Here is a 15065-nt window from a genome sequence, read left to right as displayed (position 1 = left end):
TTCCCTTCCCCCTTCCTTTCACCTATATTGTGCCCCCTAACAAGGAGTATCTCCCAAGCTGGGCCCCCTTCTCTCTTCGTGTTCTCTCTCTTTGGACCTCAGCAGATCCTATAGTCTTAATTATCGTCTCTCTTCTGGCAACTCCAGATTTATGTAGCTAGACCCAATCTCTTTCCTGAGCTGTCTCTTGGACGTTTCAAACTGGATGTTTCCAAACCAGCCCTGAGCTTCTCTCCAGACTGAAGGACAAAAATGTGGTTCTCTAAAAGGCAGAGGAAATTACTGTTACCTGCCCCCCCCAATTATTCTCTCTCATCCCTTAGGGCTCTGCTTTTCAGAGTAATAGCCAGTGATCTGATAACAGGAATTCATTCTAACCAGTCATCCCCTAAATGTTTATTAAGAGGTCTTCCTTTTGGGAGAGAACCAATCAATGACTCAATCAATGAGCATTTACTAGGCTTGTCTTCCAGGGGCCATGCTGGATAGGTTTTGGGAATACAAAGGCACACAATGAAACAGTCTCTGCCCTAATGAGCTTCTGATCTAACAGAGAAAGAAGGGGTCTTTTCTGGTTTCTGGGAGTCCTGCATGTCTCTCCAACCTCAATAGAGCCTTGTATGTTTGTCCAAGACTATTTCTAGCTTTCTAACTGTGACATTAGTGTTTCTATAATGACAGTAAGATCTTGCAGTTGTAGCCATATTTTTGTGTCCAGTGAGCTGGCTGAGTTAAAACCTCAGCTGTAGATGCCATGGTAGACATGGAGCCCAGGTATGGCTGCTGCTTGGTAATGGTGGGCAAGGGGGAGCAGCAGGTGGGAGGGAGTCAGCCATGCATGGCTGACTCAATGCAGCCTAGAAGCCCCCTTCCTTGATCAAAATGACCATTGGCCCTTTCTCCTTGTCCATCCGCTCCAGAATTGTTGAAGAGCCTTCACCAAAGGGGGGCTTCCTGAGGTGGGTGGGCCCATCTCTGGCTCCTCTATGACTGCTTATCTTATTATACGTGGGGTACTTCTTGGGTCCTGTCTTTGGGGGAAAGCCTAGACATGAGAGCAAACCTAACCTTTAAGTCATTAGTCCTTGGGCACAATGGTGGAGGGTTTAAGCAGCCAGGGAGTGTGAGAACAGGTCCTTTGGGACCAGGAAGGCTCCAGTCAGACTGAACTCAGTCCAAACCTAGTTGACCTGTAGTCACATTAAACTTTGACTCACAAGTTGAGGGGCTGGAGGGATTAGCTTATCTCTTCTCTTTCATTTTAAAACTGAGGGAGGAGACCAGATATTTCATGTTGTTTATGGCTCTCCACTGTAGGTAGAACATGCCCTGTACAGGGAAGTGTCTGGTTAATGGACTCACACCTGGTGTACCCAGACTTCGCATGATTGACTTCTGTAGGCTGAATGCCCTGTTTCTAACTCCTACAGAGATTCCTCTGTGTGCATTCACACCCAGAGCAGACTATACCATAGAGAAGAATGACCAAGAATATGGAACTGTGGGACAAGACATTTCAACGCATAATTAGAGAGAAGAAACCTCAACACAGATGGACCCTGGAGCTGAAGAGTGACCTCGAGGTCGATCGTGTAAAGCAGGGGTGGAGACAGTATAAGCATCAAGGCCTTGCAAGGTCAGTGCCACGAAGAGGGGAGCTCCTGGGGGCCCCGGGGGTGCTGCCTGTGGGTGCTTTGTCTTGGACAGAATGGGTGAGGGTTGGGGGAGAGCAGAGGGGGAGTTCATAGCAGGAGAGTTCTCCTATGAGGCTAGCAAATTCCATAGTGCCAGAGTTCCCTAGACAGTGCTCAGCATCTTAGGGAGGGCAGAGTCAACCCCAAGGAACTCTGGAAGCCATTTAAGACAAAGCCTTCATTTTATCCACGAGGAAACAGAGATCAGTGAACTTGCTGAAGGTTGCACAGCAAATAAGAAGCAGACCTCAAATCCCGACTGACTGACTGAAATTGTGTACGCTTCCCACCTGATGTGAGCCAGGGCATTAGGTGAGTTAGCCCCCACATTCTCACAAAACCAGCCCAGACTGTTGTCTGGGGGGAGGCAGGTGGGTTTAAGTTCACCCCAGGTGCACTGATTGGGGACCAAGCTCTTGGAGAGTTTGGTAGGGAGCTCCCCAGATGCCAGGTGCTTCCTTTTCCAAGACTTTAAACCCTTCACGGCAGCTTTTACTGTTTGTCTGCTTGTTAACCCTCTCCACCTACCTGAGCATATGGGGGTATGGCTTTAGGCCAAGGATTGGTTGTTCAGGGTCTCTGGCTCTAAGGGGCCCTTTCATTGAAGCTGCAAGGGGCTAGGGACCCCAACCCCACCCTACCCTGTTACAAATTGGGACCCGCAATACTGGGGCAACCTAAAAGCAGAGGTTTGGCTTCTAGAGGGCTTTCCAGGCCACACTATCATACTCTGTACCTGGCCTAAAGTGATAAGGAGTGCAAAGGACTCTCCTGGTCTGTGATAAGGCTTCCCTGTAGTAAGGGCAGCGGGCATAGAAAGCAAAGCCTGAGGGAATAGACATCCCCTCTCATCCAGTGTGGAGTCCAGTGTCAGCTTTAAGGGAGTTTTTCAACTAGCATGCCCAAGTGGTCAAGAAGGCTTCTCTATGCACTAGTCAAAGCCATCTTAGCCGGGTGACCTTTCAGTGGAGCTGGTGTGAGAGGCTGTCTTCTAATAATCATCACTATGAATTCCAAAGATAATTTTATTTTATATTATTTCTGTGTCCTAGTGCTCTTTTTCACTTACACTGCCTGTGTGACCCTAGGTGACGTTGCATTGTCTCCACGCAACTATTTCAAGTCTACAAGTTGCAGAGGTGCTGACTTGCATCAGTGGAGGGAGTTTAACTCTTTTGGAAGTTCCCTATATAGAATAATGCCCATTTGAATACAAGTGACCATTTCAGGCAATCGTTGGTCTCACTAACGAGGTTCAATTCCTATCTCTAATTTTTATTGATCATGTTTTGGTTTTAGGCCACCTTCATCCCCCAGTGTGTCTCTTTACTCTCCTTCACCCAAACAGATACCCCTTAGAACTGTGGTGGGTGAAATTGAAATGACCGAGGCAACAAAGGTTTAAGTTTCCAAACACACATGGATTTATTAAGCAAAGCATGCCGATTGTCCAACACATGGGACCAGCTCCCTCAGCTTTGGCACTGGACCTCAAATAGAGGGAAGACAGATTTTTATGAATTAAAAACAAAGAAAACAACTAACCAGGATACAAAATTAGGTCGTCTGATTTCTAATTGGAAAGACCAGGGCCTTTCCAAGTTGGGGGTAAGAGAGTGAACAGGTACAATTCCCTGAAATCAGAAAAAGAGGTATCCCCTTCTTCCCTAGTGAAGGTACATGGACACAATAACTGGTAGATTACCATGGGGCCAGTTTTCAAACAAGGTATATGGTTTGCTTAAGACGTGTAAACGTGAGAAAACTCCTTGCATCCATCTTTGGATCTGACTGGGTTTTTGGTCAGCATAACTCCTTAGTCAGGAGTCTCTAAGCAGTAGGGAAAGGTGGTCCAGGTTCCCAGCCATGGAGGGCTAAGTTCAAACAATGCAATAGAGTTTTATCCCAATTCCCACAGCTATATAAAGTTTTCTCACAAGCCATAAATTGGTCTGGACCCATAATTGAATAGAAAGGGAACTAAGCTAGCTCCAGAACTGAGTCACAAGATGGAGTCAGTGGGGTTACTCAGTTCCCACCATCCCTTGTTCTAATTCCTTCAATTTCTCTTTTTGATTCATGGGGGAGAGAGGCAGTCCACTCCTCCATGGATCACTTATCTCTAAGGTTTTTCATATATTCATTATCAAAATTACATAAGGCAGTCTACAGATCAAACTACTTAGAGAACTCACAATGGACTAATTTGAGAGGGGAGATTTACATGTCCCCAAGATAGCCTCCACCCAAATCAGCAAATGCAAATACTGTGAAGCAAAAGGCCAAAGGAATGCAACGATGATCGTGAATATTCAATAACACAAAATCTCATTGTATCCTAGTAACCCACTCCCAACATCCATTTTAATAATTTCATCTTGTCTTGAGTCCCAGATGTCATCACTTGGTCCTTGGAAAGATCTCTTGGACATTCTGGAATAGACCTCATTCACGGGGCAGCTGTGAAGGGGGCTCTGCTTCTCTGGTTCCAAATCCCTTAAAGAGGTTCCTAGATAATTCTAAAATCTAACAGCAACAAGACTTAATGCAACTGGGTCCAGTCTCTTAGGTTTAGCTTCCTAATGTGATATAACAAGTTCAAGCCTTATGGAATTAACCCTATTAACAACAGAGGAACATTAACAGGAACATTAAATTATGAACCCATAATTCACCTGGGACTTTGGAGAATTTCAGTTTTTGTACACCATTTGCTGTTTTTATATTTACATAAACCCTGAACCTAATATAATCATCTTAAACAAATTCACAAGGATCTAACTTGTAAAATGAGCCCTTCTGTCAATCTTATACAGGTATAAATATAGTTCTCAGAGAAAACAGTCTGATACTGTTGCTTTCTCAAAATTTACTATTCCATCTAATTAGAAAACTCTTACATTGCAACCTTGTCATATTACTATGTTATCTAGCACTCTTTGCCCCTTAGGAGGATATCATCCCCATATTATAATTTAACTTTGAATACAGATTAAAATTGTAAGATTTTTCATACTTGTCTCTTATTATAGTAACTCAGAGAAGTTGCAGCAGCAATCTATTATTAATAGATTGAGTATTCTTCTTGTTTTTTTGCAAGGCAATGAGGGTTAAGTGACTTGCCCAGGGTCACACAGCTAGTAAGTGTCAAGTGTCTAAGGCCAGATTTGAATTTAAGTCCTCCTGAATCTAGGGCTGGTGCTTTATCCACTGCACCTCCTAGCTGCCCCTGATTTAGTATTATTCTTGGAAAACTTTTACCACTTACCTGCCCTGATTATAGAAATTTGCTATGAAAGGAAAAGGAGGGACATAGTTACAACAAGAAGAAAAATGAAAAACAGATACAAAAAAAGAGTTAGTCCAGCAATTTAACCAGCACATCCAATGTGCCCTCCAGTGTAGTCAGTGTTCTGCTTCTTGGAGGCCCCCACCTCTGCCAAGAAGGGAAGAAGTCAATGGCCCATGTTCTGGCTGAGCTTGCTCTTTATAATTACATATCATTTAGGGTGATTGATATCCTGAGATCACGGTGTCTGGACCTGAACTTAGTACTCTGGATAAGGTCCTATGAGGACAGAGTGCAATGGGATTATAGTTCCTCCTTATTGCTGAAAGCTGTGCCCCTCAGCACAGCCTGAGATTGTGTGTGCTTTTTTACTCACTGTATCCCGATGCTGGCTCATGTCAGGCTTGCAGTCCACTAAGACCCCCAGATCCTTGCAGAACAACTGTTGTCTATCCAAGCCTCTCCTCCCATTGTATAGAATCTAATTTTTTTTTGGTGAGGCAATTGGGGTTAAGTGACTTGCCCAAGGTCACACAGCCAGTAAGTGTTAAGTGTCTGAGGCTGGATTTGAACTCAGGTCCTCCTGACTCCAGGGCCGGTGCTCTATCCACTGTGCCACCTAACTGCCCCATGGAATCTCATCTTAATAGATTCATCCTAGTGCTGTCATTTGTCAAGAGCTTTTTGGATCCCCACTTTCTCATTGGCCACCTTAGTCTTCCCTCCCAGCTTTCAGTTATCTGCAAATTTAGTGAATTTACCCTCTAAGTATTTATCCAATATCAGAGGATGATGGACTTGGAGCTGGGAGGGTCATTACAAGTCAGCTAGCCCAATCCCCTTATCTATTGATGAGGTGCCAGAAAGGCAAAGTGTGACTTGTCTAAGTCCACACTGAGGGTAAGCAGCAGAATCAGGTTCCCTCATGGGCTGTGCCGATCTAGGGCGACCTTGGGGGAGAAGGACATGTCCAAAGGACCCTTCATGGTGTTATTTTACAGAGCAGTCCCTTGTTTTTTTTGTTTTTGTTTTTGTTTTTGGTGAGGCAATTGGGGTTAAGTTATTGCCCAGGGTCACACAACTAGTAAGTGTCAAGTGTCTGAGGTTGTATTTGAACTCAGGTCCTCCTGAATCCAGGGCCGGTGCTATATCCACTGCCCCACCTAGCAAAACCCATTGTTTTTTTTTGGTTGGGGCAGAGTATTTCCTTGTAAACCACAGCTGAAAGTTTGCAACTGAATACGTGGTTTCCTCTGGCCTTTATTCCCCACAGCCCTGGGTGAGGGGGCCTGTGACAGGTGCCATTTTCTTTGTATCTAAGTGGCTGCTGAGTCTTGTGTTTGCTTCTTTCTCTGCCCCCTCCCTGCCAAATGCCTGAGGCTTGACCCTCCTCCCTGCTCTCCTGGGGATAGGGCAGTGGTCTTCTCATTGGTCTTCTCATCTCAAGTCTCTTCTCTATCCACTTCATCCTCCACAAAGCTGCCCAAGTCATAGCCCTGAAGCTCAGATACAACCATCTGACCCTAGGATGTAGGTGCTATAATCATTCCCATTTTACCTCTAGGCAAACTGAGGCAGACAGCTTAAGAGACTTGACAATACCATCCGAGACAGGATTCAAACTCAGGTTTTCCTCACTCCCAGTCTGTTGCTCTTTCCTCTCAGCCACCCACCTAGAAATGCTTATTGATTGACTGAATTCATGCTGTGGTTTTACCTAGTTATGGAACCTTGTGCCTCACCCTGAGAGACAGAGTGATGATATGGAGAGTGTGTCATGAAGACCCGGGATCAAATCCTGCCTCAGACTTTTTCCTCATCTGTAAGACCCCTTATATCTCAGGCTCTAGGATGCCCTGAATCTCCTCTGTAGAATGAGGGGATAGGCTAGGTGCTGTCGATGGGCCCTTTGAGCCCCGCTGACATGGAACCGCTGGACACACTGGTTGACTCTGTCTCCTCTGCCTCAGGTTCCAGTGCTCCTTGTGCGGGCGCAGCTGGGTCTCGGCCCAGGTGTTGATTCTCTTCCACATGTGCCTGCGGAAACCCTACGGCCGGGTCAAGATGAGGGTCTTTGCCCAGCGTTGCCAGAAGTGCAGCACGGCCCTGTTTGAGGAGCCCGAGTTCAGCCGGGAGGGCGTGGAGAGTGTCTTGGGGGGCCTGGTGGTGCAGATTCTGCTGAAGTGCTACCAGGAGAGAGTCCAGCAGGGAGGGGACCTTGGGGCCCCCCGAGAGGACCCTTTCAGGGCAGGCCTCCTCACTGGGCCTCACGACGCTGAGAATTGTGAGGCGTGTTTGCTGGGCAGGTTTTGCCCGAGCCGATCGGATGCCGAGGTCTCCACCCCACATCGTACCCTCACCAGAAGCCTCAGTCACTCCACCCAAGACCAACTACCTGCCTGTAGAAAGAGGAAGCTGCTCCTGCTGGTTTCCCTTTGTCTTATAATGATCATCTTTGTGGTCCTGATGGTGACTCTCAGCGTCACCGGACTCCTTTAGGAAGCGCCTTGCCCAGTGGTCTGAAATAGTGAATATTGAACAACCGGTGGTTCTCCCAATATACACATGCATTCACCTACGTACATACAGACACACACAACTAGATAGACCACTAAGTTTAATTTGGGTTGTTAACATTTCTCCATCCCTTTCTTAAGTCTCAGCAATTAGCCAAACCCTAAATCAAGCCTCGATTTATGGCCTGCCTCTTTTCTGAGGTGTAAATACTCATGCAGAGAATTTTAACAATGACGGGAGTCTGTTCAAGGTGCTTTAGCATGCTCCTGCCTTGACAAAGACGAGCGGAGCCCTTCTCCAGGACGCTGACATTTAGAGGTCTCCTTCTGAAATCAGAAACAAGGAAGCTGAGTTCGGGAGGATGAGCTAAAACAGAAGGCGAGCAGATGGCCCTTTGTATTCTGGCTTGGCTCTGCATATGAGAGTCTTCCCTGCTCCCCACTTTCACTGAGCTGAGCTGTTGTTAGGTAGCCCTTCGCCCTTAGGAGAGTTGTTCCAAGAATCTTGGGATGGAAGTTTGAGGGCAGTCCTTGGGAAGATCCTGGTGGCTTTATGGGTTGTTCTCCCAAGGAAAAAAAATCATTTTCATCTCCATGTTCACAGTGGCTGTGCAAACCCTGCCCTCTTTTAGGGACCCCCAATATGTCAGAAAATAAACCTATCAAACAACCATCTTTAGCTTTGCTTTTTGTTCTTCTTTGGGTAGGATTTTTCCCCCCTGGGGGTGGGATGGGGAAGCTGATCCAGGAGCCAGGGAGTGGGAGGGATTCCCTTCTTTGGGAACCTGTTTGTTTTGTTACTATTGAATAAGACTCTAATAGTCAGCAGAAAATAACTTTGCCCAATCAGGACTGTGACGATTTAAAACACAAGAGATGTGGTATCTGGGTAATTTAATCAATTTATTAACATTGCCAGTAGGTTATTAATAAAATGAGGTCAGTGGTCGTCTCTCTCAGACCAAGGACCCCAACCTCGTCAGGTATGTTTTCATATACAACCCCCGCCCCAGGTCCATTACACAGCTATCAAATCTAATTGGTTAGCATTGTTTGGAGGTGGGTTATATTAACATGAAGTCGGGGGTATGCTTGACTCAAGTAAAGATGACGTCAGGCAGAAATGTAGAGACCCCCCCACCCAAACTGACACAATGGTTCCCACCTAGAACTGGCTCATGCGGTACAAATCTCACCAGTAAAGTCCTTCAGCTTATCTAGACAAAAGAATCTGTTTCCACTGAAGGCTCCTTTTGTGAGCTTGGGGTTGGGGTAGGTTTGACCTAGTTAAGATTTGAAAGAATCTCTCAAGGAGAGCTCGCCTTTGAGTGGAGGGGGAGGGAGAACTTAAGAAAGAGATCTATGGGTCCCCAAGATATTGATTATTAATAATCATTTCTCACAGGACCAATGAAGGGGGAGGGGTACTTGGAGAAAATGCCAAGGTCTTCAGAGAGCAGGTGACCTCTCTTCTCCATATCTACTCTTTTGTGGGTGGCATCTGCTCACCTTCTCAGTCCAAGGGATATGATCAATGTGACTGATCCAAACAGAATTTTGGCACAATGCCTACCTGCTGGGAATCTGTACCCTCCTCCCTGGTCCTCTGTATGACAATGAACCCTAAACAGTGATCGTGGTACAGTGGAGCCAGCCATGGATGTGGCTTACCTGTATGGTCTTCCCTTATGAGCAAAGATGTGAAAGAATGAACGAAGAATGGATAGAACCTTGCTATTGTTGGGGCTCCATGCCCGTGGCATTTCCCATACCTGGGCTGTGGTTGAGAAGGGAGCATTGCACAGTGGGAAGGGTGCTGGGATTGGACACCGGGATTAGAATCCTAACTCCTCCACTTCCTAACTGGGTGATCTGGAGCAAACCACACTTTCCTCTCTCTGGAACTCAGTTTCCCTGGCTGCACAATGAGTGTGTCCAAGGGTGATTTCCATGGTGCCTCTCAGTGCTAAACTGATGGCGAGAGAAGGCTCATGTCTGTATTAAACAGCACCAAGGGCCCATTGAGGAGCCAAAAACAATATATGCCACAGTCTCTGCCTCAAGGATTGTAAATTCCATATTAGGAAAGAGTATCTTAAACACATGAAGCAGGATGCTCTATAAGGCCTCTTCCAAATGTAAAACCCAGTTATTCTATGAACATATTAGGGAACAGTGCAAGGAAATACAGTGTATAATCACGTGTCAAAAATGTGTGGTATACATAGCACAATGAATGGTGATTAAATAAAATTATCAGTACAGACTATGTACTAGCAAAACTGGGACTATAATGAGCTATGCCCAAGCTGTCAAAACAACAAATAAGTAGCATAAATCAATCATTGGGGCAGCTAGGTGGCACAGTGGATAAAGCACCGGCCCTGGATTCAGTAGTACCTGAGTTCAAATCCAGCCTCAGACACTTGACACTTACTAGCTGTGTGACCCTGGGCAAGTCACTTAACTCTCCTTGCAAAACAACAACCACCACACGCACCCCCCCCCCCCCGGAAAACCAAAAAACAGAATGGGCTTTTCTTCTGGGAAGTGTGTAATTTAAGATTCTAAATGTGGATTCTAATCTGTTCCCCCAGTTTTGGGGGAAACTGACTAAAATCACTGATAAAACGAGTTTAGGTTTATTGAAAAATAGAAAGAAAAAGATTGAGAACAGAATTCCAACAGCCTGACATTCCTATCTTTCCTCAAATTTCCTGTGAAGTCCTCTGCGGCCACCACCACCATCAAGTCAGGAACCCAAAAGAGCGAGAGCTCTCCGCGCAGGCCCTCTTTCCTCCTTCCTGTCTCCTTCCAGAAAATAGGAGGCTCCTCAAGTTGATTGGCTGGTAGCCTTGATAGACAGCACCCATGAGCAAACGTCACTTCCTGACGCCAAGGAAAAGCCACGTGGCCTCACCCTCTGAGGCATTTTCCTCATGGCGGAGCTTTCCCACAGCAAGTCTCCAGTAGGTGGCATCATTCCAATCATTACAGAAGCCAACTGGGGAGCCCAACTAGTTCCTTGACCTCATTAACATAATGGAGCTAATTGGCTTATTAAATGTGCAAATATTGGCTAAGAAAGCTTGGTTCGAAAGGTAGTTCCCTCCCAAGAGAACTGGTCAGTGAGAAGTGCTAAGGAAAGAAGGGAGAGTAATGAAGATGAAGGGGCATTTGCCATGTGGATGTAGAAACTTGGAAGACATCCAGGCTCACATAAATCATGACCTATTTCTTTTTTTTCTGAGACAAAATAACTGCAGAGACATTTGACCTTTTCTTCTGCCCCATCTTGTCTCATCAGGGCTTCCTCCTACTTCATCTTCCAGTGTCATTATTATCCCCCTGGGAACCAAGCCAACTCTGGCACAAGCCGTGACTTATTGGTGGATTGGTGGATTCCTGGACTTGGGGGACTGGGGTGTAAAGGATCCTTGCAAAGTCCGTTGCCTTGTACTGATAGAAATCATCTCTTCCTCCCCACCATGGAGGTTTCATAGATTACTAAATTCAGTGTGTGTGTGTGTGTGTGTGTGTGTGTGTGTGTGTGTGTGTGTGTGTGTGTGAGAGAGAGAGAGAGAGAGAGAGAGAGAGAGAGAGAGAGAGAGAGAGAGAGAGAGATATTTGGTGGAGGGCGAATGTACTTCAATTGATTGGAACATTTCAAAGGAGCTGTGAATGAATAAACCAACCAACAATAATTTATTGTCACTCTACTAGAAGGTGGAAATATGAAGATGAAAATGAGGTAGTGTCTGCTCTCAGAAGATCTTGGATTCTAATAGACTTGAATACTGGAAACTTTCCAAATTGTCTGAATTCTATCTGTACCAGGAACATTAATTTTATTTTATTTTTAATTTGAAGATTTTTGTAGATTAAAAAAGCCACTTCTTTCATTTCCAAATTCTACCTCATAGACTTACTAGCCTTGGGACCCTGGACAAGTCACTTTAATCTCTCTGTGCCTGTTTCCTCATCTGAAAAATGAGGAAAATACTACTACCTCACAGGATTGTTGTGAGGAGTGAATAAAATAGCATATATATGCAAAACACCTTCTAAACCTGCCATATAAATGTTAGCTATTGTTAGAATGGTAATTATTTCTCTTCCTTTTCCCAGAAAACCATCCCTTTTAACAAAGAAAGGGGTGGGGGTGGGGGGAAAGCAACCAACACATTAACACAGTCTGACAGTATATTCCATGCTCCACATCCACAGTCCTCCACTTCTACAAAAATGACTATCATTAATTTTATGAGCACCAAAAGAATGGTGAAAACACACTGTAGCAACCAGGAGATTAAAATCTCTTCTCTAAGAAAAGAGGGGGAGTGGGCTGGGGGGGGGAGAATGGGGAGCACCATCTCCCCACAGACCTATACTGCAAGATAGGAGAGCTGGTTGTCTTTTAATTTTTTTTCCAAGGCAATGAGGGGTAAGTGACTTGCCCAGGGTCACACAGCTAGTAAGTGTCAAATGTCTGAGGCCAGATTTGAACTCAGGTCCTCCTGACTCCAGGGCCAGTGCTCTATCCACCGTGCCACCTAGCTGTCTCCTGGTTGTCTTTTACATGGGAAATATGAATGAATGAATCTTCCCTTAGCTTGTGCCCAGCTCAATATCCCTCCCTCCTTCCCTTTCTTGTTCTCTCTTTCTCTCTCTCCCCCCACCCCTTTCCCTCCTTCCTGTTTCTCTCTCACCCCTCTATGTTGCTAAGGTAAATTCTCCTAGGCCCAGACATATTCCATTCCAGAGTCCTGAGAAAAATGACTTCTGTAGTGGGGCGGGGGCGGGGGGAGGACCACTGCCAAAGATCTTTGACAACTACTGAAGAGTTGTGGGGGGGGGTATAGGATTGGAGAAGGGCATATGTCTTAATTCTGTCCCCCACAAAAACAAAATGTGGATTTTTGTGGGGGAGTTGGGGGAAAGGTTGACTTTGTAAACTATAGGCCATTGAGCTTGATGTTGATTCCTGGCAAGATTCTAGAATGTATACACAGGATTAGATGATTAAAGGGATGGCTGGTGAACATTTAGAAAGGGAAGCAATGATCACAAAGAGTCCATAAGAACTCCATTTTCACCAAGAAGGGGTCATTCCAGACTAATCTTGGCTTTCCCAGGCTGGTCAGTTTATCAAGGTTTTGGCAGAGCACTTGACATAATCTCCTGAATGACATTCTTGTAGACAAGGTGGGGGAATGTGAGCTTGATGACAATATTGTTAGATTCAGAACTGGTTGGATGGCAGGTCCCCAAATTCATCCATAGTTTGACATTTACTTGGAAGGAGGTCTTTGGTAGAGTCCCCAGGGCTGTGCTGGCTAACGTTTTTTATCAATGATCTGGCTATTGCCAGAGATGGGATGCTTAGGCTGGTTGAACAAGGGGAGAGCCAACCCTTTAGATGAGAGAGTTGCATCTCCAAAGGTCTGAGAGAATTGCCTGAGGGCACCAGGAGCTTAAATAAGTTCTACCACATTTACTATCTGCTCTGGTGGAGGGAGTGGATTCACTGGGAACTCTTCACATTAATGGAATCACAAGCTCAGGGGGGAAGAGTGAAGTCTTATTTTTTAAAAAAATGACAAGGATGAGGTGGGGTGTGGTGTCAACAGTTTATCTGAGGAAAGTCTGGGGGTCCCAGTGGTCAGCAAGCTTGTGGGATAGGGCAGCAACCAAAGCAGGGTCTTAGAGGGCTTCTGAGAGTCCCCTCCCTCCATGGGGCAGGTGACGGTCCTGACTCAGCCCTGGCTGGGTGCTATGGCCATGGTCGTGGTCAGTCCTGGGCCATCTGCATTGGGAAGGACTTGGCTAGCAGGGACAGGCTCCAGAAGGGCTGCTCAGAGTCCTGGGGCACTCTCTTAAAGACCTCCTCCCCAGGGTCTCCCAGGGGTCCTGCCCTCCCTTCTAACTCTGCCATCAGATGGGGGGGGGGGGCAGGAGGATGGTTAGCCTGGGGCGGCAGGGGTCAGCCAAGGCTTTCAGCACCTGGAGCTGGCCCCCCTCCCCTCCCTCCCCTCCCTTCCCCTCCCTTCCCCTCCCCTCCCTCCCCTTCTCGGCCGGGGCTGAGCCGCCTTTCCAGGCAGCTGCAGGGGGCGCTAGAGAGCAAGCGGGCCAAGGCCGAGAGGAAGTCCCGGCTGGCCAGCTCTGGGGGAGCGACCACTGACGGACGCTGCTGGAGGGTGGGGGGCTGGGCCCGGGCTCGGGGCGGGACTGAGGGGGGGGGGGCTGAGGGTCAGGGATCCCCCTCGTTCGATAGATGGGGAAACTGAGGCCTGGAGAGGGGGGAGTGACTCGCCCAAGGTCACATGGGGGCCAGCGTTGGGGGAAGGGAGTTTGAACCCCGGACCTCTGACCCCACACCAGAGCAGGACCCTCCCCCGGCCCGCCCTGAAGGCCTTCCTCCGTTCCCTCTTTCCCCCTTTCATTCTTTCCTTCCTTCCTTCCTTCCTTCCTTCCTTCCTTCCTTCCTTCCTTCCTTCCTTCCTTCCTTCCTTCCTTCCTTCCTTCCTTCCTTCCTTCCCTCCTTCCTTCCCTCCTTCCTTCCCTCCTTCCTTCCCTCCTTCCTTTCTTCCTTCCCTCCCTCCTTCCTTCCTTCCTTCCCTCCCTCCCTCCTTCTTTCCTTCCTTCCTTCCCTCCTTCCTTCCTTCCTTCCTTCCTTCCTTCCTTCCTTCCTTCCTTCCTTCCTTCCTTCCTTCCTTCCTTCCTTCCTTCCTTCCTTCCCTCCTTCCTTCCTTCCCTCCTTCCTTCCCTCCTTCCTTCCTTCCTTCCTTCCTTCCTTCCTTCCTTCCTTCCTTCCTTCCTTCCCTCCTTCCTTTCTTCCTTCCCTCCCTCCTTCCTTCCTTCCTTCCCTCCCTCCCTCCTTCCTTCCTTCCTTCCTTCCTTCCTTCCTTCCTTCCTTCCTTCCTTCCCTCCTTCCTTCCTTCCTTCCTTCCTTCCTTCCTTCCTTCCTTCCTTCCTTCCTTCCTTCCTTCCTTCCTTCCTTCCTTCCTTCTTTCCTTCCTTCCTTCCTTCCTTCCTTCCCTCCCTCCTTCCTCCCTCCCTCCTTCCTTCCTTCCTTCCTTCCCTCCTTCCCTCCCTCCCTTCCTCCCTCCTTCCTCCCTCACTCCCTCCCTTCATCCTCCCTCCTTCCCTCTCTCCTTCCTCCCTCCTTCCCTCTCTCCTTCCTCCCTCCTTCCCTCTCTCCTTCCTCCCTCCTTCCCTCTCTCCTTCCTCCCTCCTTCCCTCTCTCCTTCCTTCCTTCCTTCCTTCCTTCCTTCCTTCCTTCCTTCCTTCCTTCCTTCCTTCCTTCCTTCCTTCCTTCCTTCCTCCCTCACTCCTTCCTCCCTCCCACTCTCCTCCCTCCCTTCCCTTCCTCTTCCCTCCCTCCCCTTCCCATCTTTCCCTCCCTCTTCCCTCCCTCCTTCCTCCCTCCTTTCCTCCTTCTCTCCTTCCCTCCTCCCTCCCTTCCCTTCCTCCTCCTTCCCTCCCCTTCCATCTCTCCATCCCCCCTCCCTTCCCTCTCTCTGTCCTTCCTTCTTCAGGGTGAAGCACCCCAAAGCCGGTGAAAGC

General features: G+C 47.4%; 1 protein-coding gene across 1 annotated transcript; it reads left to right on the top strand.

Annotated features, from left to right (window-relative positions):
* The first annotated feature begins 1481 nt into the window (after positions 1–1481).
* On the top strand, positions 1482–7482 carry LOC122747076 (receptor-transporting protein 3-like). Its single transcript, XM_043993306.1, has 2 exons — positions 1482–1636; positions 6954–7482. Exons 1-2 carry the CDS (start codon positions 1482–1484, stop codon positions 7480–7482), a joined length of 684 nt encoding a protein of 227 aa, XP_043849241.1.
* Positions 7483–15065: the final 7583 nt, after the last annotated feature.

This window comes from Dromiciops gliroides, chromosome 3 (assembly GCF_019393635.1).
Source record: "Dromiciops gliroides isolate mDroGli1 chromosome 3, mDroGli1.pri, whole genome shotgun sequence".
Lineage (NCBI taxonomy): Eukaryota > Metazoa > Chordata > Mammalia > Microbiotheria > Microbiotheriidae > Dromiciops > Dromiciops gliroides.
The sequence above is the reverse complement of the archived record's forward strand: the minus strand, read 5'-3'. Positions and strand labels throughout refer to the sequence as shown.

Excerpts from the sequence above, each read along its gene's own strand:
- LOC122747076 (XM_043993306.1), top strand. The coding sequence starts at position 1,482 with ATGACCAAGAATATGGAACTGTGGGACAAGACATTTCAACGCATAATT. Across the intron at positions 1,637-6,953 it reads AAGCATCAAGGCCTTGCAAG|GTTCCAGTGCTCCTTGTGCG; the intron begins GTCAGTGCCACG and ends CCTCTGCCTCAG.